The following is a 25,666-nucleotide window of genomic DNA, read 5'->3' as shown; positions in this document are numbered from 1 at the left end:
AACTTTCTGCATTCATACAAACTGTCATGTCCAGTCTAACCCCTACTTAAGTTTGTTATTGACAAGTTTCATTTCATACACAACCCAATCTTTGTTCCAACCCTATCCTAATTCTAGTTTTCTCGCTCTAATCAATGGAAGGAAAGAGTACCAGTGAAGAAATAGCTCATGAATTCCTACCGTTTCTTAGGATCTACAAAGATGGCAGAGTTGAAAGATTCTTAGGAACACAAGTTGTTCCTCCATCCATTGAAGATCCAAAAACCGGTGTTTCCTCGAAAGATGTTGTGATTATACCTGAAACGGGAGTATCAGCAAGACTTTATGTTCCAAAACTCATTCAGAACAAGAAACTTCCTCTTCTGGTTTACTTTCACGGAGGAGGATTTTGCATTGAAACAGCATTTTCTCCAACTTATCACTATTTTCTGAATGATGTTGTTTCACAAGCAAATGTTGTTGCTGTTTCTGTTGATTATAGAAGAGCACCCGAACACTATGTTCCGGTCGCTTATGAGGACTCATGGGCAGCGTTAAAATGGGTTCTTTCTCACTCTAAAGGGGGGAGGTAGTGAGAGCTGGTTAAGTGATTATGCTGATTTTGATCAAGTCTTCTTGGGTGGTGACAGTGCTGGTGCTAATATTGCACATAATATGGCAGTTCGAGCCGGAACTAACCCTGAACAAATTCATGGGGTGAAGATATTTGGTGCTGCTATTGTGCATCCTTACTTCTGTAGTAGTGGGGAACCAATTGCGGATGACAAGTTTGACATCGGTTCAAAGGAAGGACCAGCAAAATTATGGCATTGTGTCTGTCCATCATCAACCGGGTGTAACGATCCGCTTATCAACCCAACAGCTGAAACGAATCTCGCAAGGTTGGGCTGTGACCGAGTTTTGGTGTTTGTAGCAGAGAAAGATATTTTGAGAGACATAGGATGGGTTTATTTTGAGACATTAAAGAATAGTGGATGGCCTGGAGTTGTGGAAATTATGGAGTCACAAGGAGAAGATCATGTGTTCCACTTGATAAATCGTAGCTGCGACAATGCTGTGAATTTGATGAAACGACTCGTCTCATTTCTGAATATGAAGAGGGTCCAATCTATTCCTTAATTTTTATTTATGCTTTATGTTGTCATTTGGCAAATTGCTAGAATAAATGCAGTTATCTTTGTTAGAATCCTAACAGTACTGTAGCTTCGATCTCCTGTTCTAGATCTATTCGGCGTGTTCGTTTGAAATGGGTTCGCTTCAGTAGTTGTTGAAATTGATGTACCGGTTACTTAGATGTTGTAGTAGTTGAATTTTCTCAGTCATTTATGGTCACGAAATTGGTGCACCCGAGGTTTGCTCTTCCCTTCGTTTCAAGGAAAGAAACTGGTCGCTTAACCACGGTAAAGAGGGAGGTCTCGCTCTACTTCAGTATAGGTAAGCTCGATCATCTACGAACTTTAGAAATGGATGAGCGTGCCTATGTGGCTCCTGCACATCTTTGCTAGTATTCAACTATGAAAGCATCTCCAATGCTAGGGTGAAGGTAATCCTAGGTGGAGGTCATAATGATACATTTTTTTTGTGGGTCATTTTTATGTGGCTAAAAAAAGGTTAAAGTTACACTTTCTACCTAAAATTTCATCTCCAATGCCAAGGTATTATTATCCAAGAACTTAGAGACAAATTTAATTTTGGAATAAAACATTAATGATGTGTCAAAAGACCTTGGGTCATGGAGAAGATAAAGATATGACTTTCTCCTTTACCTTTTCCTATGAGATGGAAGTCATGCCATGCTTATACCTTACCTTGACCATGGCATTGGAGATAAAATTTTTGTTAGGAAAGTATTAAATCCTAGATGTCATGTCATTTTAAGACTTTCACCCCTAGCATTGGAGATGCTCTGATGCTCGCGCGGATCTTTTAGATTTTTGAGCTCATCTTCATCGGTGACTCATTCCCAGGCATATCTTCTAGTTTGGTAACGATCCTTTGCTTTGCTGTTCGCCATGATTAAATGTAACCAGCGAGACCGAATTAGATGGGATGGCGGTCCCGAATCTTAATGATATTCCTAACCTTGTGGGCCTTTCAACTACCTTATCTAGTATGGGTCAGTCTCTCACATTTTCTTTTTTTTGGTCTGCTTGAGAGCATAGGAAAATACAAAAAGAAAAATATAAAAAATATCAATAAGTCATATCATATTAAAGAGAGTTTAGTTCAGTTGAATGAGTCAAGCAGTAAATGCGCAAAGAAAACCCCCTCCCCCCTTTCTTTGCTTCTTTTTACTGGTCTGATTTGAGACAGAGAAAAATATAAAAACAAAAACATAGGAAATGCCAATAGATCTTAGAAATAAAATATTAGAGAAAGTTTAGTCTAGTTGACTAAATTAACTGTCTGTTTGGTCCATTTTTAAAATATATTTTACAGTTTGGTCCTGCAAATTAACGTTTGGTCCCAGGGTTTTGTCCGCCCACACGGAATATTTGTTTTCTGTTACTAAAGTACCCCTTCACTACTGTATAAAATCAGAAAAGAAAGAATCAGTCTCAGTTTGAATTTATCTCTCCTACTTCTCTGTTGCTGTCGTTTTTTTCTATTGCTGCAAATCCATTTTTCTAGGGTTTACGAAGATTGATTTTGTTTTTGATACGAAGATTGGTTCGATTTATAGAAGATTAATGAGGAAGTCATTGTTACTAAGACTGATTTGACTTACGGAGTTGATTTCTGGTTTTAGAAGACTAATTCAATTTTTACGGAGTTGTTTTGAAAATTTACAGATCTGATTTGATTTTTACGGAGTTGATTTTGGTTTTCGAAGATTTGACGGAGTTGACTTCAGAATTACAGATCAAATTTACGAAGAGTTGATATTCGAAGATTGGAGTTGATATGAATTCTTCTTGTTTCTGATGAGTATTCATACTAATTCCTTTTCTGATTGTATTTTTATTTGAAGTAATTTTGTAGATCGTCTATATTTCTTTTCTTATCAGGAGTTCATTAGGTTTAGTGAATTAACGAAACCTAATGTGTGTTTACGAATCATGTTTAAATTTATGCATTGTAGATTAGTTTGTTGTTTGATTTTTAAGATCAATGTGAATGAATGAAGTTTCTTTGTTAAGGCTTCATTTTTTAGAATGAACTCTTTCCTTGTTAAAGAAGAAGTATTCATGCTGCTTGTTTATCTGTTACTTTGTTATTTTGTTAAGAAGAAGGTCTTCATTTTAAGAATGAACCTTTATTTTTCTGAGTTTTTTAGGTGTTCATATGTTGGAATGAACTCCTTTTTTTTGTTAAGAATTTTAGGTGTTCATTTATTGGAATGAAGTTCATTTTGTTGTGCGTGTTCATTTGTTTATGTGAACCTTCATTTTTCAGGTTCAGTATGTCTCTTTCAAGTTGTTATGCAGTTTATATACTACAACGGACATGGCATTACATTGGAAGTTTCTTTACAGTCGATGCTTCCTGACCTGAAAATATATGTTTATGATTATTGGAGAAACTTGGCTCCTCAAAGCATAAGATTTAGTCATGACGTAGGTTGTGATAAAGTGTCCATCAATTATGATTTTGCTCTTCAAGGTCTAATTGTTGTTTCTTGTTCAAAGAAATTGCCACATTTTGATTTGTTTGTTGAGGAGGCTTCTAATGGTGGTGTTTCTAGCTCTTCATCTTGTATTTCCACGCAGTCGCTCAGTGACAATGAACCATGTAGTTAGTCCACTGAGACTTCAAAGATTAAATACCTCATGGAAGGTCATGAGGAATTAAAACCTCTTTTGTCCAACGGTTGAGAGAATATTTTTAAAGGTGTTGGTCAAGTTTTTCAAGGTGGTGTTGATGAGGTGCGCTTAGATGTCGACAAATATTGCTTTGTAAAGTTGAGAAGGTTAAGAATGATAGACTTAGGTTCACAGTCAAGTGTGGTAGGAATGCATATTGTCCTTGGTATCTGCACACTATTCCAATTGATACCGCTAAAAGTGTATTTTCTATCAAGGAATTCAATGGGAATCATACATGCGGTGGTGCTTATAAGCTGAAGGATCCCCCTGTGAAGAAGAAATTGATTAAACATATATTCAATGATCAAATACAGTCAAATCCGTCAATAAATCCTTAGGATATCGTTGCTCAGGTGAAGAGTTTTTACGGTATTAACATAAAATACCATCATGCTTATAAAGGAAGCATCTCAGTCATAGATATATGGTGATGATGTAAAAAGTTATAAAAATCGTGTTTGGTTTATTGAAGAAATAAAAGCTACCAATCCAAGCAGCTATGTTAAGTTTGAATTTAATAAATCAACTAAACGATTTAATAGGGGCTTTTCATTTGTTTTGCTGCCTATATCGAAGGATACAAGTTCATTCGCGCTATGCTTTATTGTGATGCAACATTTCTCACTGGGAGATTTAAGGGAACGTTGATGGATGCCACTGGTGTGAATGAGAACCAAGGTAAATTTCTTTCTTTTCTGTATAACTCACATTTTTTTTTTATATTTCCTAAAATGAACCGACTGCATTCTTTGATTTTTAGTTCGTATTTATTACTGAATTGACTGTTTTCTTTTGGTTAGTTGATATTGCTAGTTCATTTTTGCTAGCTTCATAGTTCCTAATGAACTTGCATCTTTTAGTTCATACTTCTAAATTAACCGATAGTTTTCTAAATGAACTGACAATTTCATCTAATGTTTTCTCAATGAAATGACAGTTTTAGTTCTTTTGTTTTCTTTCATTCTGTAGGTTTTTTTCCTTTCACGTTCGCTTTAGTTCCTTTAGAAGACATTGAAGGTTGGGAATGGTTCATGGAAAACTTGTAGTATTGTGTCGACTCTTGTCCTGTCACCTTCATCATTGATCGTCATGAAGGGCTGAAGCAAAGTATTCCTAAGGTTTTTCCTAACTCGCATCATAGTTACTGTTTTTATCATTTGAAGAATATATAACCTCCCTATCAATAAAGGACATGAGAAGTATAAACAAGTACTGGATTTGTTCCATAATGATGCATATTGTTACAACGTTGCTAAGTATGAGTCTGCTTTGAATGAGATGTGTATTATTGGATGTGGTTGGGTTTCCAAGTACCTCCGAAATATCGATCCCAAGCTCTAGGAAAATGTTTTCTTTGTATGATGTAGGTACGGCTCAAACTCATCAAGTATTGCAGAATATTTCAATAGTTGGATTCATCGTGAAAGGAATTTTCCTCCAGCCGCTCTTATTAATGAGCTCAGGATAAAGATTATGAGGATAAGTTCAGAAAGGCGCGAGCTTGGTAGAACTTATCTAGATAGTTTGACTCCCATCTACAAATCTATACTCAAGGAACATGTCGATATATGTCGTCCATGGAATGTTACCGAGTCAGATAACGATATCTATGAGGTGCACTCTCCCATCTCTCATGTTGTTGATCTGATGCAGATGACATGTACTTGCCAGAGATGGAAAGTGTTTGGGTTCCTTTGTGCTCACGCCACTGCAGCTATTACTCTCAAGGGTGCTGAGATTTTGATATATTCAGCCTCACTTTAGTTCAAATCATTTTCGTAATTCTTATGTTCCTGCAATTCGACCCATTCTCAACTTCGATAGGCTTGTAGTGTATGAACCTGAAGACATGGTTCTTCCTGGTATTCCAAGGAAAGCTCCAGGAAGACCACCAAAGAAGCGTATTCGCAGTGTTTATGAGAAGGAGAGGAGGCCTATGAAGTGCTCTAATTGCAAGAAGATTGGGAATCACAACAAAGCTACCTGTCGTCAATTACTGCTGGAGTAGTATGCTTGAACTTTTATTTTTAGTTTATGTCTTTTTATGGTTTATGAACTGCTATTACTTTTGAATATGAACTGGTAGTAGTTTTTTTTAAAAAAAAATTGATATGCAATTGTCTGGAGTGAACTTCATTTTCTGGAATGAACTCCCTCTTTTTTGTAGAACTACTACTTTGAAATTTTATTTCTATGGGATATGTACTTTATCGTCTGGAATATGTACTTCCTTTATTAAACTTTATCATTCTGAAATGTTGTTCATTTATTTAGATGAACTGATTCTATAGTTCATTGTCTAGAATGAACTTGGAGATTCTTTCATTCAGATGAACTGATTATACAGTTCATTGTATAGAATTAACTGATTATATAGTTCATTTATTCAGATGAACGGATTATATAGTTCATTTCAATATTTTACATATTAAAATGGGATTATAATACTTATACGACTGTTATTTTCATATGTTTTTTTTGCATACAGTTCATACCTTGAAAGAAACTATTTTTCACATGCTTTTTTCCATTGAAAAACACATATTTAAGTTAATTCATATGTAAGATATTGAAATGAAATGCCATCAAACAAAATGTATACTTGACATTAAAAGTTTTTTTTTTGTCCAAAACATCAAATAATCTACTGTCCAACATACCATAGTTAAAAGAGTAAACAGATCAAACTATATATGACATTATAAGCTAAGGTTTAATCATTCAGTCTTTGTAACCTTCTTTAATCATTTCATGGTTAAGATATGCTTCATTAGTTATTTTACCCCAACTAAATCCATCTTTCTCTTCATTTATAAGCTTTTATGCCATTTTGTATCTCCACTGTTGCATCTTTTTTATAATTTCATCTCTTGGAATCAGATGCTGAGATTTCAGGAGCTTTGGCTTGCAACTTCGCTTTATCCAATAACATGTATAGAGAAGGCAATCTGGATGTGCTCCTTGATCAGGTATTTATACTTGCTCAATGTTTAAGTCAGTGCTTCTAGGAATATCATGTTTCACCAGCTATCTATCAATGTGTTGTTTACAGTAGGCAGCCATTTTTCTTCCATCTTGTGTGCATCTTTTTCTTATTTCTCCTGTTTTGAGTGAGTTGTAATGCTGCCACTGATAGTTTCCGATGTCGTATACAAGAAGGTGGCAATGTAAACCAATAGGCCCTTCAGATCTTAACAAGGTTATGACAGACCGACCATCATATTAGCAAATAATCGAATTGCCAAGCTTAATGCTCAAAAACATCCTTCATCGGGCAGGTTCATTGGAATGATTATCTTCTGAATCTTGCTAGGAATATATGCTATGAAGTCATCAATCTCACCTGCCCTATCATCTGCTTTCCTCTGATGAACAAATGTCTGCAAAGAGATATATAAATTTTCAAATACAGAATAACATCAAGAAAGCAATTTATCATAGAAATGTACTGCTGAATAACACTACGGAATGATAGTTTTGTCAGATTAGTTCATATTGTTAATGAACTGACAGGTTTATGTCACGTTTCTAAATAAACTAACAGTCTTTTTATTAGTTCATATTGTTAAATGAACTGACAAATTTAGTTCATATTGTTAAGTGAATCGACTGTTTCTTTAGATCACTATATATCATCAATAGTTATAATGAAGAGTTACCACTAAATTTCTGGAAATAAGGACTTACAAATCCAGTAGGTGCCATCATCTCAAAGTGGATGTATCTCGATGGAGTTTGGTTGTCTATGCTATCTACTTTTTCTCTCTTCCTTTGTGTTGCCATCTTCCTCTTGTAGCAGTAGTAGAAAAGAATCAAGACATCAAGGTCTTTATTGAACACTAGATCATTAATATATTCTCCTTGGACACCAAACTGAGCTTTGTTAGCTTCACCATCTACAAGACAAGTTGCTTGACTGCAAAAGGATAAACAAAAATTTATAATCTCAACATATAAACAAAAACTTAAACATAAATGAATAAGAAGTTCATTTCTGTATTTTTTTTACCTTTGGATAGCATGTTTGTAGAAGTTACGCAACACTCTGTTTTTCTCTTTGTTCAATTTGGGGAAGTATGGAGACTTTTTCAGGTCCCCCATATCTGGAACGATTGGCATGTATGATCTCAGCTGCTTTACTTGCTCTCTATTCTCTGCTGGAGGATTTTCTAGTTCATTTCCTCTTCTCTTCTTGCTTGTTGCAGGTTTTTGATCTGTTTTCTCGATTGCAGCAAGTACATTCTTTCACTTCTTCTGCCCAACATTCTTCTGTTGGTCAGAAGGTTTAGGAGGTGTCTTTGAAGCAACTTTCTTTCCTCGAATTACTTGATTATTATCCTATGGTTTCTTCTCCCTATTTAGTTTTTATTTCCTTTGCAGTTTCAATTTGAACTTCAGTTTCGATGCACTGTAATCCGATCCACTTGTATAATCTTTTCCAAGTACATTTGCTGCTTTTCTGCCTCTTGTAGTCATCCTGTGTCTTTCAACAGTTTGAATTGGGGTTGCTTTAGTGTTATCAGTGGAAGAAGAACCAAGACCATGTTCATTCACATCTGTAACAATTTGTGAAATTGTCTCAACTTTTTTTGCTGGCTCAACAACTTATTCAATCTATGTCATCCAAATTGAGAAAGAAGGATGACTAGAATTTATTTGGTGGAGCGCATCTGTTACAACTACAACAGCTTCCATTTCATTTAACTCTTCATTCTTCTGAAGCTTAGCATCTACTTCTTCTGACAATGTACAGAGTTGCAGATTTGCATGCTCTTCAAGCTCTGGCAATGTACAGATTTGGATGTTGTTTTCTGTTAATTAAAAACGGAAATGAGAAAAAAACAGATTAAAATGTTAGAATTGTCTTAAAGTCAAGAAATGAATAGAGTTCATTGTGCAGAATGAACTGACAGCAACAAATTATAGTGTTGATATAGTTTATAGTGTTCATTTAAAATTATCCGAGAATGAGAAGAGTTCAAGATGGAAAAAAGATTACCTAGATCCATAGGTTGGGGTTCATTTTCAGAAAGAACTCCATCTGAATTGTTGAATGATGGTAACAATCCATATTCTTCATGAATCAACTTCTGCAGCATACTCTCCGAACCACTGACATCTATTTCTTTAGAAATATTACGAACATTAAACATTTGGAAATTGATCTGAACACCAACACCTTCATCGGAGTTCAGATTCACAGCTTCTTCATCATTACTAGGTACAATAGTATCTTCTCCAACTTCCATTTCAATGCATTGTTTTTATCTTCTACTTTTCACCTGGGTATCAATGCTTTGGAATGCTCAGCAAGCCAAGTATGCAAACAAAAGTATACTAGTTAGTTAACAGCACCAACAAATAAACAAGTTAATTAGTTATAATATGCAGTTTATTATATATTTCATCATACCAATAAATACATGTAACACCTGAAAAGACGAGGGTACCCAAATATACCTCAATCTAAAACTTTTCAACCTATAAGTCCTTTCTCCGAAAGTAATTGTCTATGGACTAAGTCGAGACAATACAACTAATCGGTTCACACTTCGTGTGATCGTCTATGGATATGAGATCGAGATAATACGACAACAAGATAACTTGTGTGATTGACTATGGATACAAGATCGAGACAATACAACAACGAAGTATGTTTACATGATAAAAGGTTCGTACTTAACCAAATACAATAGGATTGCTATCAAGTAAATAAGAATTAACGCTTGTGTATTTTACTTCTAATTATAATAAAATAATTATAATTGCGGAAATATAAAAGTAAAAGACACAGCAAGATTTTGTTAACGAGGAAACCACAAATGCAAAAAAAAAACCAGGACCTTGTCCAGAATTGTATACTCTCAGAATTAAGCCGTTATACAGAATCTAAACCAACTTCGTATAGTTGAGTCCAAGTAACTAAACCTATAGTTCACCTCGTTCCGTCTGTATCCATGCGCCTCCAACTTGCAATAAGTCACGCACTTGGAACAATTCCTTTGGTTCGTATTCCAAACAGTAAAGTAACAAGGAATATATTTGGTAACAACTCTTTTCAACCAAGTGATATGAGTTTGACAAAAGGATCTTTCATTTATCCCAATAAACTCCTTTATCAGGTCCTTAGATCTATCCAATAACAATTACCAAAGTAATTTTCAAGATTTTGGAATCAATACTTTGAATCACAAAGAATTGTATTGATGCTGATCTACTCAACTAATCAATCCAATATATCACAAAGATAAGCCGATTATAGTTGGATCCTTTTCCAGCCGAAACAAGTATTGTGCACACCAAAGATTATGAACCCAAATCAGAAATCTTCTTCATCTTCAAATCTTCTTAGATCTTCAATAAACACCTGCACACAATCAACTTGAATCTCTTGTGATCAATCACACACAGAACAAAGTCTGTTAACAATGGATTATCATAAGACGTCTTTAGATCTACAAACAGTCTAAAGATCCCCGTCGAAACTTCGATCTAGTTTGAGTGAATCTTATATCAGAAGAGAAGATTCTCAAGCATAAACAAACTAGGTGCAATCAAAGTTCAACCACCATTACTCAATCAAATCAATCGAAAACTAATAATAAACTGCAATTATCTAGTTTCCCACCAACGGTACTAATAGAGCTTCTCAATCCCAAAGAAGTCTTTACACCGAGCGGCCATACGTAGGTTACTTTCCTCTCCGAATAGGCGGCTCCACCAGTAACAACACAACTAGGTAGCTTTGCTGGCTCTGAGGATTAGTTTGCTAGAAATGCAAACTTCAATATTCATAGACAACGAAGTTTGGACACCAAGGAATTTCCAAAACCGAATATTCTCAAAGATATGCAATAAACACCAAATCGGTTTTGATAATTCCTGGAAATGCCATGTCCAATTAATTAACCGAAATCTCAGAAGAAAATCTCCAATTAGTAAATGCACCTTACTAATTTTTATTTTCTAAAGATATGCATTTTAATTGCTGGAAAATAAAAGCATATAAAAACTAAAAACTTTAATTAAAAGATTCTCAATTTATTTCGTTCCGGGATTCTCCTTTACCTATTAAGGAATATCTTTGAACAATAAAAGATAAGAGTTACTGCACATGTTCAAAGTATGTCGACATCTTTACTTTATAAATCCTTTTTCATATTTACAATCTTGGAACCGATTTGCCACACTTCTAAACAAGTTTAGAATTGGTTCATCTGACTTCCAAGAACTAACTGATTGATTATCCTATAAAATCACCATTAATGGGTTTCACGGTTCTACCTCCAAGTGGGTACTAGGATCGGTCACACTAGTTACCATAAAATGGATAACCAAGTACTAGGATCGGTTACCACTTCTTATGGTAAAACTTGTGATCGGATGACCAAGTTATAGGATCGGTTACACCATCTTACTAAAACTTGTTAAACCTCTTACAAGGATCGATTACACTCTCTCTTGTGATCGGTCACACCTCTTACTAGGATCGGTTACCCAGTGGCTAGTATTTAGCCACACCAAATTCAAGATATCGATCTTACCATCTTAGGTAATTACTTAAGATCAGTTTCACTAATAAAAGTCATACCAATACAAAAGTCAGGCCTTGTGAATAGTTTTACCAAGATACATAAACAAGTTATGAGCGGTTATACTAAACACACATTTTGGTAATTCAAATGATTTGCAATGAATAATAATACCAATAATCCCAGCAATTTCCCTTTCGATTCACAAAACAATTTTATGAATTTACTTCCTTTAAACAAATGTAAAACATTGTTTCCTAGGACGAAATATTCACCCATACCCATAAATAATCACAATAGCATTCATACGATTATGTCGATGTCTTATATAAGAAGTTCAAAAGATAGACGTTATACTTCGTATTGTATTCCTTAATACTATGTCTAACTAGAGTATAATCATTCACAGCTTCGCAGTTATGTTTTCGATATGCACGACTTGAAAGATATGTTAGGGAATGAAACAGTTCAAGTCAAATATTACTAACCTCAAGTGGAAGGATGATGTCGTCGTTGTAGCTCCTTAATTCTTCACATTCTTCAAGTCTTCACGTAATACTTGTAATGTCTCATATCCTAATACTTTCAAGCTAACCTATACGAAGTTGACTCTAATAAATAATCAAGCAACTCTTTAAATTATTTTTGGTTCACTAAAATATGACAACCAAACTTGACATACCAACGCTTGGTGGGTTCAACCGAGCTATGCTCTAACAACATCCTTAAGTGGACTCTCTCGCTATACTTTTTTTTGCTCAATCAATTCAATTTTTATTACTCATTTTGGAAAAAATTACAAAGTTTAAGCCCAACTAAAAGATAACAAAAAACAAAAGGCTAAAAAGAAAAGAAAACTTAAAATGACTCAGGCTAAGCCCATAAGCCCATACAACTAGCAAAACCTATAATATACTCTGTCAGGAGATTCCATTGCAGAGAGAAAACCTGGTCTAGCTGCGAAAATATGACTTGTCCCTCTCTCCAAACCTGCTTCTTTTTTTTGCTAGAGAATCAGCTGAAAAATGTATTTCTCTCAAGCTATGTACAAACTGAATCCTCTATAATAATTGTTTTATTCTGTTCCATCTCACCTGACAGATCCATGGTAGCTTTCCAGAGATGTATGCTTTTATTGTTGCATTAGAGTCTGAGTTTATACAAATATTAAACTTACTGTTCTGCACTGCCCATTCTGCAGCTCCTATAATAGCCATTACCTCAGCAATGAAGTTATTTGCAATATCCAGACCTTTAGCTTCAACATATATAATTTCACCATGATCTCCTCTGCATATAAAACCATATACTGCTACACCTGGATTCCCTCTTGAAGCACCATCATAACATATCAGTGCTTGATTTATTTCAGGGAGATGAAATCTAATCTCCACAATAATTTGTATCTTTATTGGTTGATTTTTCAACTCAAAATACTTGAAAATCATAAAATCATAACTGCAATCCCACATAAAGCTTTTTATTCTTACTGTACAGTCTTTTGTGTATTGTTTTATTCCTTGCTTGAACTTTTCCAAATCCACTTTTTCATCTTCAAAACATATCATGTTTCTTAATAACCAAAGTTCCATCATTGTTATTGAAGCTACCAGGATCCATACATCTTTAACTACTCCGATTTTCTGCTTAGAAAAACTCTTCACATCTTCATAAGATCTAGGATTACAAAACCGAAAAATATCTCCAAGCCATTTCCAAATCAATTGACTGAAATTACAGTGCCATAATATATGCTAAAGGTTTTCAGTATTTGTCCCACACATATAGCATTTTGATGCTAAACTGAAACCTTTTCCTTGCATTTTTCATCAGTTGCACAAATCCCCCTCACCAACTTCCATATATTACTAGCAGTTGTGGGATGTTGAACTGAATTCCATACATATTTAGCCCATTTTACCTTATTGTAATGTAATCTTATTAATTCAACAGCTGATGAAACTGTGAACTCACCTGACATTGTACCATACCAAATCCCTGTGTCCTCTTGTCTTGAAATTATTGGCAATTCTTCTACCTGAAAATATTGCAGCATTCTTTGAGATATGAGTCATTCACCATCAATAATCAGATCATCCACCTTCATACTGTAATTTTGTAAAATATATTCATCATCAGGAAATAACTCAATAAGAGGTTTTTCTTTGATCCAGGCATCTCTTTATACTGAATTTTTATCTCTAGTACCTATAATCCATCTGGTGTTCTATTTTACCTCATCAATAACCCATTTCAAACCAGACCATATTGAAGACTTCTTGTAACCTGAAATCCATTCACCATTTATTGTGTAAAACTTTGCTCTCATAAATCTTGCCCATTCAGCCTTTGAATTTTGTATTTTCCATACTAACTTCATTAATAAAGACTTGTTAATCACTTCCATCCTTCTTATGCTCAAACCTCCTTTCTCCATTGGAGCACATGTTTCATCCCATTTGAGAGTTACACACTTTCTATCATATGGATCACTAGTCCATAAAAAATTCCTAATGAGTCTTTCACAAATCTTCACCACACTTACATGCCACTTGTACACTGACATGTTATATATTGGTATGCTGCATAATATTGACTTAATTAGAGTAAGCCTATCTTTAAAATACAACATTTTACCAATCCAACTAGCCAATCTATTTTGTAGCATTTCAACCACTCTCCAAACAGTACTTGATTTCACACCTCCAGGTTGCAAAATTACTCCCAAGTATTTTTCAGGAAAATTAGCTAGATTCATTTGATATTCATTAGCAATTTGTTGTTTCCTTGCTTCACTTACACCACCAACAAAAATTTTACTCTTCATCTGATTTACTACTTGTCCAGAGGATGATTGATAATCTTGTAGTAATTTCAACACCTTTTGAATTTTTCTTTTGTGACCATTAAAGAATAAGAACACATCATCTGCAAATAATATATGAGTAGGATGAACTCCTCTGAAGTTTACCATTGGCATAATCTTATTTTCCTCTACCATTTTTCTCAAGCTCCTACTCAAAACATCTTCATCTATAACAAAGAGAATTGGTGACAGAGGGTCACATTGTCTCAATCCTCTGCTCACTTCAAAGAAACCAACTGGTCCACCATTGACCAATATTGAAATTCTAGTTGAGATAAACAATTGGCAACCATTTCACTCAATTTTGTGAAAAAACGATTTTTTTCATAACCTCAAATAAGAACTCCCAACTCAGAGAGTCATATGCTTGTGTAATATCCAGTTTAAGGCCTATATTCCCCCCTCTCCTCTTGGTGTCAAGTTCATTTATCATCTCTGATGCCAAGACTATATGTTCTTGTATGCATCTACCTTTCAAGAATGCACCTTGTTGTTCTGATATAACCTTTCCCATCAACCCATACATCCTTATTTTCATAATCTTAGTCAAAATTTTGAAACTGAAATTGCTAAGGCCTATAGGTCTGAATTGATTTGGTCTTCTAGCACATTTAACTTTTCGAAGTAAAAATAAAAAGTTAGAATTAAGACCTCTTGGGATGAAACCTTTCTTCCAACAATATCTGATTGCATTTATAACACCTTCCCCCATGATCTCCCATGCATATCTGTAGAAAAAACCTGGGAATCCATCAGGACCAGGAGCACTATCTAGATTCATTAAGAACACGACTTCCTTTATCTCTTGAGATGAAGGAATTTCCTCTAGAATTTTGTTGCCATCTGGAGTCACTACTTCAGGAATAGCATCAAAAATACCTTCAATAAAATTAGTCTCTTTAAAATTTTTTTTTTTTAAATGATTCTCCAAATAACAAGCAATCATACTCTGATCACTTATAATGGTACCAAAATCATCTTCAAGCTCTGTTATGGCATTTGAAGTCGTCTCATTTTAATAGAAGTATGAAAGAATCTGGTATTTGTTGCTCCATCCTTAACCCATAGTTCTCTTGATTTTTGGTGAAGAATTGATTGATGTCGTTGTGTTAGGATTTCCTGCTTTCCTCTAGCCACCACTAAATTATTCAATAAAGGGATATTGCTTGGATCTTTATCTGAAATGATAGTTGCATTTAAGTCCTCCTTTTCAGCTTCTGCCAATTTGACTCTAACATCTCCAAATATATTCCAATTCCACTCCTTTATTTTTATTTTCATTTTCTTCATTTTCTGCATAAAAACAAAAAAAGGATTACCACTCACCTCCTCATTCCACACCTCCTGAATAAAATTCTTGGAATCTTCGTGTTCAAGCCAAACTTTTAAGACTCTAAAAGGAACATTTTTTGGTTTGGGGACCATTACACAAGAACCTAGTAATGGATTATGATTAGATATACTTCTTACACCCACTTTATAATTCCATTCTGGATACTTTTCAGTCCATTTTAAATTATATAGAGCTCTATCCAAAGTACAAACAATCCTTTTTCCTCCTGGTATATTGTTACTCCAAGTATATTGTAATCTAGAGTTAGAATCTTGAATTAAACTGCAAGCATTCAAAACTTCATGGAAATCCTGCATTGCCACTCTTAGAGGAGCTCTTCCACCCATCTTCTCTTCTACACTGAAGACAGTATTGAAATCACCAATTAACAACCATGGTAAATCCATATTTATAACACTTTCTGATTCAGACCATAATACTCTTCTATCAACAGTTAGTGAAGCAGCATGTATACCAAACACTAAAACTCCTCCCATATTCACAGTAATAACTTGCTTTGTTATAAAAACTATTGTAGGTGTTGTGGTTGAAGCACTCCAGAACAACCATATATTACCTTTTTCATCATTATCTGAATTGTGAATTAACTTGTGATTCATGCCAGCCAACTTCAGACTTTTACAATCCTTAGAATTCCATTTATTTTTGGCTCAACCACCCAAACTAAAGTATGACTAAAATTCTTTACTAAACTTCTTAATTTGTCTTTGGATTTAGGTCTCCTTAAGCCTCTGACATTCCAAAAGAGAATCTTCATTTAGAATTATGAGATTGAGAAGCAGAAGGACTTCTCACCCCTTTTTTCTCTTTCACTAAATTATGAGAATTTTGTTTTCTTGTTGTAATTAAACTGATATTCTTAGGTTTAATAATTTTCTTCACAACTTCTTGTACACCCATCTCTAAATCAGGCTCCACGTTAACAACATTAATGATTGAAGAACTACTAGATGCAACATCTTGTAATTTATTCACACTTAAAGGAGGAAATTCTTCATTAACTAAATCTTGTAGTAGACTCTCTCGCTAAACTTTCCATGATATGCTTGTGAATTAGATGAGGCCAGGACACTTTACCAGACTCTAGTAAGACAATGTACTTACAATGGATGGAACTTCCAACACCAATAGTAACAAAAAGTGTTAACAACAATAAAAGTTTCATCACTGTAACAAGATATCATCATATGTTTTATGTTTAACCAACTCAAGGATCTTAGTTTTTAATTCTACATTTGTTATGTCATACTCTCTTCTGTCAGGTGGAGTAAATCCATGTGCTTTATAGAACCTTCCATATCTGCAATCACTAATTGTTAGAGACTCTAGCAATGCATCTTCTATTCCTCCATCTTGCATACACGGAATGCCATACATTATTTAGAACTCTTTAGGAGAATATCTTAAGATATATGTTTCTCCCCAAATGTGAATTCAAACACAAAATCTTGACCAGGAATTATTTTGTGTGCTTTCCATAGGAGTTGGCATGATTTGACTATCTTATTCCACTCAGAGCTAGCAATTTCGTCTACTATAAATACATGAATCACATTCCAAAACCGACTCTTTTTCAGCAGTGCAATTTGTTGTGCATTTAAAGCTTCTCCTTCTTTCAGTTTTCTAATACTACTAGCAAGCGTAATGAAAGCAGAAAAGCTACCCTTGAACTTTATAGTTGACTTTTTACTAGCTTTATTCCCATCCTCATCTACATAGAAAGGGGGAAAATGTAATTTATAAATGAACTCTGGACAAGAACCATCTATGATAACAATATAAATAATGAACTCTTATTATATTTTATATGATAACAACTAATAGTTCATAAAACATGTTGAACTCCTACTACAAAGTCCAGAGTTCGCTAAAGGGAATGAATTCCATCCCCATAAGCAAGACTAGCACAAAGATAGTTCACCAACAGTGGTGAAATACTACCATGAAACAAACATAAAGAACGGAGTTCACCAAAGACGGTGAACTCCATCCCCATAAGCAAGACTAGCACAACATAGTTCACTAAACAGTGGTGAACTCCTACCACGAAACATACATAAAGCTCGAAGTTCACCAAAGACGGTGAACTCCGTCCCCATAAGAAGGACTAGCACAAGGATAGTTCACGAACAGTGGGGAACTCTAAAGCTATGAGTTCACCAAAGACGGTGAACTCCAATCATATAAGCAAGACTAGCACAAGGATAGTTCACCAACAGCGGTGAACTCTTATTACAAAACGTACATAAAGCACAAAGTTCACCAAAGACGGTGAACTCCATCCCCATAAGCAAGACTAGCACAACATAGTTCACCAAAAGTGGTGAACTCCTACCACGAACCATGCATAAAACACGGAGTTCACCAAAGATGGTGAACTCCATCCCCAAAAGCAGGACTAGCACAACATAGTTCACCAACAGTAGTGAACTCCTACCATGAAACATACATAAAGCTCGGAGTTCATCATTTTCTCTTTGAATCTGAGATGAGGGAAGTGAAACGTTTCTGGAAAACATAATAGGAAATAGAGAAGAAAGGAGAATAAATGAACGAAGTATACGTTTCCTCGCCTTTAAGGCGGTAATTAGTATGAAAGGATATTTTGGCCATTTTCCATATTTTTGAACAATTATGGACCAAATAGTAATCGTGTTTTTCCATAGGACCAAATCAATATGGACCCACCGATAAATTGACTAAACAGTTTTTTCCCCAAGAAAAAGACTAAGAAAACAAAGCTTAGACTAAAGTTGGAGCAGAATTTGGCTCAGCGCTAATACAAGAGGGGGTTGAGAATATGTCCACACATCTTGGACACTGAACCTAGATGCATATTGAGACATGTTGATGAAACTTGCAGTAACTTTAACCTCCTCAATTAAGCACAAGACTCTCCATGGCATCCGAGAGGAAGAGCCATCAATATTTTTCCGTTCACTTAAAAAAAATTACTTTGCTGGTCAGGGACCTGTAAAAAGTAAAAACTATTTGAGGCTTATAAATTTCTTCTCCCAACTTATAGAAATGGCTACGGGGTGTCTAAAATGGATTAAAAAACTAATCTAGTCTCAAATGAACCCTAATCCTAAACTCATAAAAATTGAAATCCTTTCAAAGAAAACAAAACCTAAACTTCTAAAACAAACAAAAAAAAAATCTTTCCATATTCTTCTAATCTTTAATAATCTTCAAACCCTAATCAAATTTTTTTTTTTAAATCTTTTTATCAACTATCGCCGATTCGTAAGGTAAATCCCCTTCGAGCCAATACTTTTGAACTTGGTTATTCATTGATTTAAACACGTAAAATCCACTTTTACAAAACCAAAACCTCGTAGTTCTACCCAAAATTGGTTTATGTGGAGCCATCAGATATACCGATTTTAGAATATTCGTCGTCTCCGTGAAGAACATGCACCAAAATCGGTTTATAGGATGATTAGCATCTACCGATTCTAGGTAGATCAGAATATATAGAGACATAACTAGAATTGGTTTATAAGTGCTTGATCGTAAACCAATTACTGGTATTTTTAAGATACATATTGAATAACAAGAATCGTTTATAGGATGTTCCTCGTAAACCGATTTTAGGGTTCAATTTCTCTGTATAGTTTTATACCCAGAATCGGATTACATATATTGTCTACATACCGATTTTGGGGCTTGATTTTTTTAAGATTTTTTTTTTAGTTGATTGGTTAAGAATTTGATGATGACGAGTTTTGAACTCATGTCACCGGTATCATCACCCAGTTACTTTACTGTCATCTCTACAGTGACACTGTAGAGATGAAATTACATCTCAGGGGATACACGATGCAGAGATGAATGGCCTGTATGAAGAAATGGACGTTGGTTATGCAACAATTACTGTTGAGGCTGCTGCCAATATAGTTGTTGCAGATGTTGCTGCCAAATGTCAATACAGGTGGTGGTAGTGGTGCTGACAACGATGGTAGTGCTGCCGCCTGATCCTTGATACCTTATACTTTATTATGAACTATCTAGGTTTGTATCATTAAAAGACTTGTTTTAGTTTTTAGTTTAATGTTCTAAGACTTATGGTTTAGATTATTTATTTTGATCTCTTTAATCAGTCATGTTTTAGCGACGAACAGTAGTAGCATAAAACCCCGCAACCCACTACACTTCGACCTAACCACACCAACCAGATGCAAGATAAAGAAACTATAAAGTTATTATATGATTTTAGCATATGCAAGAAATCTCTCAAGAACATGCTAATTTTAGTCTTAAAATCTCTCAAGAACATGTTAATTTTAGTCTTACATATGTTTTCTCTTCCTTAAATATGTCTCAGTACCTCAAACATATTGTTATAATCTATTTATTTTTTTGGACTAGCTGACTATCTCGGACATCATTCTGATGTTCTCGGGAAGCCTCCCAATTGTACCAATTAGGGCTGCACATGGGCCGATACAGTCCGGTTTTCTTATGAACCCGGTACCTGTACTTGGAGTTGACAGGGACCTCATTTTGAGGACCTGTACCTGGAGTTGTACATGTACATATAAGACCAGTCTGGTTCTAGTCCGGTACCGGGTTTTTACTTGTTATAAAAATTTTGTCGTAATAATATGCAGAAAAAAATATACAGATCCAAACACACCAAAAATGAAAGTTTTGATAATCCATACAATCGAACAATCCATACAAATATTTTCCTACTGACAATGATACAACCAAATCAACACATTTCTTCTTCTTCTGATCACCAAGACCTAATAACCAAGATTGATATGCGGCTTTATCAAAATCATTTAGATTTCTACTCCAATCATCATCAACTGTTGAATATGCCTTGTGTAATTCTAATGACATCCCCATAGATCTCTTCCATCATCTTTAGTAATTACTTCATAGCAAAACATCTCAGAACCCTAAAAATCAACAGAATGAAATCATCAAAACCCTAAAACATCAATTAGCTATCATTATTCATTAACAGATGATTCGATATCATGCAAATAAATAAAAATCATACATAATACTCGTTTTTGAAAAACCCCAAATTGTAAAACCTAGGGTTTCGTTTTACTGAGAACGCCTAAAAACTGAAACAAAATTGAACCAAAATAGAAGTAAAGACAAACAAATCGAAGTAAAGAAAAATAGAAGAAGAAGAAGAAATAAGAATTAACCATTACCTTATTCCAAATGGTGATGAAGAAAAAGTAATAAAAAGTATTTCTTCCGCTCCTTGCCTTTGTAGAAGAAAAAGTAGAAACAAAAGCAAAGAACAAGATAGTTAAACGACTAAAATGGTGGTAATTTTGGTGGCGGAGGTTGTAATGGTGAGAGGTGGCAGCGGCAGCTCTCTGTGGAGAGGTGAAGAAGAAAAAGAAATGGAGAAGAGAAACGAGTGAAATGGACTAGGTCATGAGGGTTATATATGTTAAGTGGACGGTTAAGATTAATTTTAATTTTATAATTTATGGCTAGAATATTACTGGGTACAATCGGTCCGGGGTGGCCGGAAATTAGATAAGAACCGGTACCTGTCCCGGTCTACACCGGTTCTCATGTTTTATTCTCGTTCCCTGTACCGGCTACACCGGTTCCGACCCAGTTCTGATCCAAAATTTCCGGTTCTGATCAGGTACACTGGTTCTGGTTCGGTTCTTGTGCAGTCTTAGTACCAATTTATCTTTTCTTAACACGTTACCTAGTCAGTTGGTATTTCGCTAGTTGACCGTTCTGACTCCACGTTAAATGCTCCATCATTCTGTTTGATTTCCATTGCTCATTTGAATCATTACTTTTCATGTGTCGTGCTCTCTTCTTCTTGGTAGATATCTTGGTTGTAAGGAGCAGGTGGGTGAAATGATTCCCTGCTACTCCAGATACACTTTATTATTCTGCAAGCGCCTCGGATATCTTCCACGCATTCCCTCCTACTAGAATGTTAAAATTGTAATGCTGATATTCACTGGCAGAGATCAAATGTCACTATTATGAGACCGAGATCGGAAAGATTTGGTACGTAATAACGACCCACCATAGCGCTAGTCATAAATAACTTTCCCGGAACAGCCCTATTTCTTTCTACTCGGTTTCTTGTAAAATTGTAATATATCTCGATCTAGAAAAGGGTTAGTTGGGAACTACCCCTACTTAAAGTTTGAGATTGAAATGAATCCATTCTTTGTTCCATACTTCTAGTTTTCTCGCTCTTACTAATGGAACGAAAGAATAGCAGTGAAGAAATAGCTCATGAATTTTCTACCATTAATTAGAGTCTTCAAAGATGGCAGAGTTGAAAGGTTAATCGGAACAGAAGTTGTTCCTCCATCCATTCAAGATCCAAAAACTGACGTTTCATCAAAAGACGTTTTGAAGATCCAAAAGACGTTGTGATTATATCTGAAACGGGCTGTGACAGCGAGACTTTATGTTCCAAAACTCATCCAGAAGAAGAAACTTCCTCTTCTTGTTTATTTCCATGGAGGAGGATTTTGCATTGAAACAGCATTTTCTCCACATTACCATTATTATCTAAATGAGGTGGTTTCACAAGCAAACGTTGTTGCTGTTTCTGTTGATTATAGAAGAGCACCCGAACACTATGTTCCGATCGCTTTCGACGATTCATGGGCAGCGTTAAACTGGGTTCTCTCTCACTCTAAAGGGGGAGGTAGTGAGAGCTGGTTAAGCGATAATGCGGATTTTGATCAAGTCTTCTTGGCTGGTGATAGTGCTGGTGCTACTATTGCACATAATATGGCAATTCGAGCCGGAACTAACCCCGAACAGATTCATGGGGTGAAGATATTTGGTGTTGCTATGGTGCAGCCTTACTTCTGTAGTAGTGTGGAACCAATTTTGGAAGACAAGTTTAACGTTTTCTCAAAGGAAGGACCAGCAAAATTATGGTATAATGTTTGTCCATCAACAACCGGGTGTAACGATCCTCTTATCAACCCAACAACTGACATGAATCTATCAAGGTTGGGCTGTGACAGAGTTTTGGTGTTTGTAGCAGAGAAAGATGTTTTGAGAGACATAGGATGGGTTTATTTTGAGACATTAAAGAATTGTGGATGGAGTGGAGTTGTGGAGATTATGGAGGCACAAGGAGAAGATCATGTGTTCCACTTAATCCTACCTGTGAGAATGCTGTGAATTTGATGAAACGATTCGTTTCATTTCTGAAAATGAAAAAGGTCCAATAATTTTTATTTATGCTTTTCAATAAATGTTGTCATTTGGCAATAGTACTGTTGCTTCGATCCCCTGTTATGGATCTATTCGCCATGTTCGTTTGCAATGGGTTTGCTTCAGTACTTGATAATGAAACTGGTTCACCGGTACCGGTTACTTAACGTGGTATAGTTGAATTTTCTCAGTCATATATGGTCATGAAACCTGTACTTGGAGTATAACAAAGTGGCAAGGCAGCAGAATAAACTATCGGCGGTTCACCCGTCTTGGTTTTATTCAGCGTCATTGCTAAACATTTGGTTTTAATTGCTCTATAAAAATAATTGATGCATATAATCAATGTTCGAAATATAAGTTCATTACACATAGTACATGATACGACACAATAATGAATTGCCAAAGAACATAACCACACATGAATCAAATAAACCAATGGGTTTAAGTGACCTTATTTACACACAATTGCATCAAACAATTTTTGTATATTCAATAAAAAATAATCACACCGGTGTTGTATGAGGTGAATTTTTTTCACGGAGTCGCCTTTCGTCGGAGAGTAGTTTGGCAAATCTGTAAAAAAAATAGAGAAGCTTAGCTTAGAAGACTGTAACAGATTCATGTGATATTAACGTAAGAACTAACAACGTTAAACAGTAAAATTGGCTTTACTTTTTCAAGGCTTCCTCATTAGTTCCACCATTTTCAACTGGTTCAGCTTGACCTGTTTGTAAGTTCATCCTAGAAACTGGTTTCTTCAGCAGCGCATCACCGGTTTTCACAAGATTATTCATATTTTCCTTGGTGGCCGCATCGATTGAAGCTAAGCTGCCAGTTAGTGTGTCATCCTGTTTGTCAGATTCACATAAAGAGAAAAACGTTAAAAACAATCTTCATTTGGGCTCAGAGAATGATATCTGCTGAGTTGGTCTAATTACAATAATCTTCTTACCTGAATTCGCAAGTAATTTTCCTCGGAATGAAGCGCTTGAAAAACGACAGAGATGTGGTAATCAACCATATCTGCACTTGCTTGAGAAAACACGTCAATCAATGGAGTTGATGAGCCCTTGATTAACCAACTCAAAATATTCCACTTGGCTGCCTTTTCAGAAGTATACTTCTCTTCTTCCTTTTTTGTGCCAGTCCCAACTGATATAACGAGAAACCGTCCGTAATCAACAGGCTTAATTGGGAAGAAATCCGAGTTTCCTTTGAAAATTTCCTTGGTCACTTCAGTTATGGCAACTAGAGCCTGTAACAAATCACTTTAAGATTACTACCTTGTTATCTTGTTGTGAATATATATAAATAGTATCAAAATGTGATACCCAAGACTCAAGTAATCCATTAAGTTACCGGATTATTCACAGCTACCCCACCGTCGATGAGATTGAATTCTTGTTCATTTCCGTTGGCATCCGTGTTTTTGAAATAATAAGCAGGAAGAAAAGTTGGCGCAGCAGAGGTAGATATGCAAACATCTGAGAGCCGAGCATCCACAGGTGATGAGGTCCCTACCTACACCATAAATTGGTATTAGATGTTAGACGTAAGAAAATCTTGTATAGGGGGTAAGAAGGCCAAAAGAAAAAGGTTCTGGAACTTTTTTTAAAAGAATGATATGCATGATCGGATTAGAGGACCAACTGGTGCTCAAATTTTGATGCGACAAATTCTCAAGTCATAAGCTCATTCTAAAGAAAGAATATGAACCTCAAAAGAGGAGAAGATGGTGGGTTGGAGGCGCTTGATATCGAAAGTTGGAATAGCAACGCAAGTTAAAGTCTGGTGCAGACGAGTCTCTCCAAGTTTCTCCCTTATAAGTTTGTGAAGATACTTCCCGTTATATTTTGGACCAGTTGCCAACTTAAATATATTTATCAATGGAGCAAATATCCCACTGCAATATTGAAGACCAAATCAAAATACCCATTGTCAGTATAAAGTCATTGGCTGAATTTCTAAAACATCAAAGGCCTGGACGCCGGTTTAAGTATTTAACCTCTTCTGTGGGAAAATCTTAGGGGAATGATCATGGTAGAATTGGGTAATATCTTTGGCAGCGTAAAGAGGACGATTTTCTTCATTTGGTGCAGTTAGCATGGCTGTCACAAGTCCGCCGGTGCTTGTCCCTGATATTACATCAAAATAATCTGCCAGTCTTGCTTCCGGACCATCCAACTCCTGGTACATGACAAACACACCAGAAATGAAATTAGAGATATTTTTAGATTAAGTTTATCGTTAATCCTAAAAGCTTATATGAATGAAATGAATGCAAAATGTAAGGTGAATTATAAGAACTACAGTATAATTCATGGGGGTCAATATTTACCTGAAGTTGTGATTCGAGGAATGCCAATATGGTGCCAGGGATGATCCCTCTAATTCCTCCACCATCGATACTAAGAATGGTGATTAATCTTCCATAAGTTGGTGGTTGTAACTTTAATGATATACTTCTATTGACCTCCATAATTATTAAGCTACTTCCAAACAATTAATGGCGAAGTTATTAGGTTTGTTAAGATATCTTATGTCTATCGTATTCAGGAGAGCTATCTGACTATCTCAAAAATAACTGATTAAAGAACTTTAAGTGCTCAGCATTTTGGTTTACCAACCGGTATATATATAGCTAAGTTGTTAGGAACTATTTTTTTCTAGTTCTCCATAGTCAAGTTTTCCGCAAAAAAATGATTCCCCCCTGAAGGTCCAATCCACGATTTGAACCTTCTCTCGATCATCATATAACGTGTTGAACAGTTCTGTTTTAAAAAACTCTAAATTTTTAATAAGCTTTCTTTGCCATAAGATAAAACTATATAGATAATCCTTGATTCATGAATTAATATTTGATAGTCAAATGCACCAACTTCTAATTGTATGGCGATGCAAGTAATGGTAACAACTCGGG

The 25,666-nt window shown here is 35.3% G+C and overlaps 2 protein-coding genes and 2 pseudogenes across 2 annotated transcripts; 2 read left to right on the top strand and 2 right to left on the bottom strand.

Moving 5' to 3' along the window:
• On the top strand, nucleotides 1-1,294 carry LOC113297384 (annotated as a pseudogene).
• An 11,105-nt stretch (nucleotides 1,295-12,399) lies between these two features.
• LOC113349515 lies at nucleotides 12,400-14,339 on the bottom strand. Its single transcript, XM_026593493.1, has 3 exons — nucleotides 13,575-14,339; nucleotides 13,195-13,376; nucleotides 12,400-12,796 (listed from the first exon to the last, which is right to left on the bottom strand). Exons 1-3 carry the CDS (start codon nucleotides 14,337-14,339, stop codon nucleotides 12,400-12,402), a joined length of 1,344 nt encoding a protein of 447 aa, XP_026449278.1.
• A 7,376-nt stretch (nucleotides 14,340-21,715) lies between these two features.
• LOC113297374 lies at nucleotides 21,716-22,910 on the top strand (annotated as a pseudogene).
• A 179-nt stretch (nucleotides 22,911-23,089) lies between these two features.
• On the bottom strand, nucleotides 23,090-25,325 carry LOC113297368 (patatin-like protein 2). The gene is made up of 7 exons (XM_026545813.1): nucleotides 25,085-25,325; nucleotides 24,752-24,933; nucleotides 24,463-24,649; nucleotides 24,106-24,267; nucleotides 23,699-24,001; nucleotides 23,419-23,594; nucleotides 23,090-23,319 (listed from the first exon to the last, which is right to left on the bottom strand). Exons 1-7 carry the CDS (start codon nucleotides 25,223-25,225, stop codon nucleotides 23,250-23,252), a joined length of 1,221 nt encoding a protein of 406 aa, XP_026401598.1. The 5' UTR covers nucleotides 25,226-25,325; the 3' UTR covers nucleotides 23,090-23,249.
• Nucleotides 25,326-25,666: the final 341 nt, after the last annotated feature.

The sequence above is a fragment of the Papaver somniferum genome, chromosome 1 (genome assembly GCF_003573695.1).
Source record: "Papaver somniferum cultivar HN1 chromosome 1, ASM357369v1, whole genome shotgun sequence".
Taxonomy (NCBI): Eukaryota; Viridiplantae; Streptophyta; class Magnoliopsida; order Ranunculales; family Papaveraceae; genus Papaver; species Papaver somniferum.
This window is presented reverse-complemented; position numbering and strand designations above follow the sequence as displayed.

Excerpts from the sequence above, each read along its gene's own strand:
- LOC113297368 (XM_026545813.1), bottom strand. The coding sequence starts at position 25,225 with ATGGAGGTCAATAGAAGTATATCATTAAAGTTACAACCACCAACTTAT. Across the intron at positions 24,934-25,084 it reads TCCTCGAATCACAACTTCAG|GAGTTGGATGGTCCGGAAGC; the intron begins GTAAATATTGAC and ends GTCATGTACCAG. Across the intron at positions 24,002-24,105 it reads GGGTAGCTGTGAATAATCCG|GCTCTAGTTGCCATAACTGA; the intron begins GTAACTTAATGG and ends GATTTGTTACAG.
- LOC113349515 (XM_026593493.1), bottom strand. The coding sequence starts at position 14,339 with ATGGTAGAGGAAAATAAGATTATGCCAATGGTAAACTTCAGAGGAGTT. Across the intron at positions 13,377-13,574 it reads TGAAATGGGTTATTGATGAG|GTAGAAGAATTGCCAATAAT; the intron begins GTAAAATAGAAC and ends CAATATTTTCAG. Across the intron at positions 12,797-13,194 it reads ACTGCTAGTAATATATGGAA|TTATGATTTTATGATTTTCA; the intron begins GTTGGTGAGGGG and ends GTGGGATTGCAG.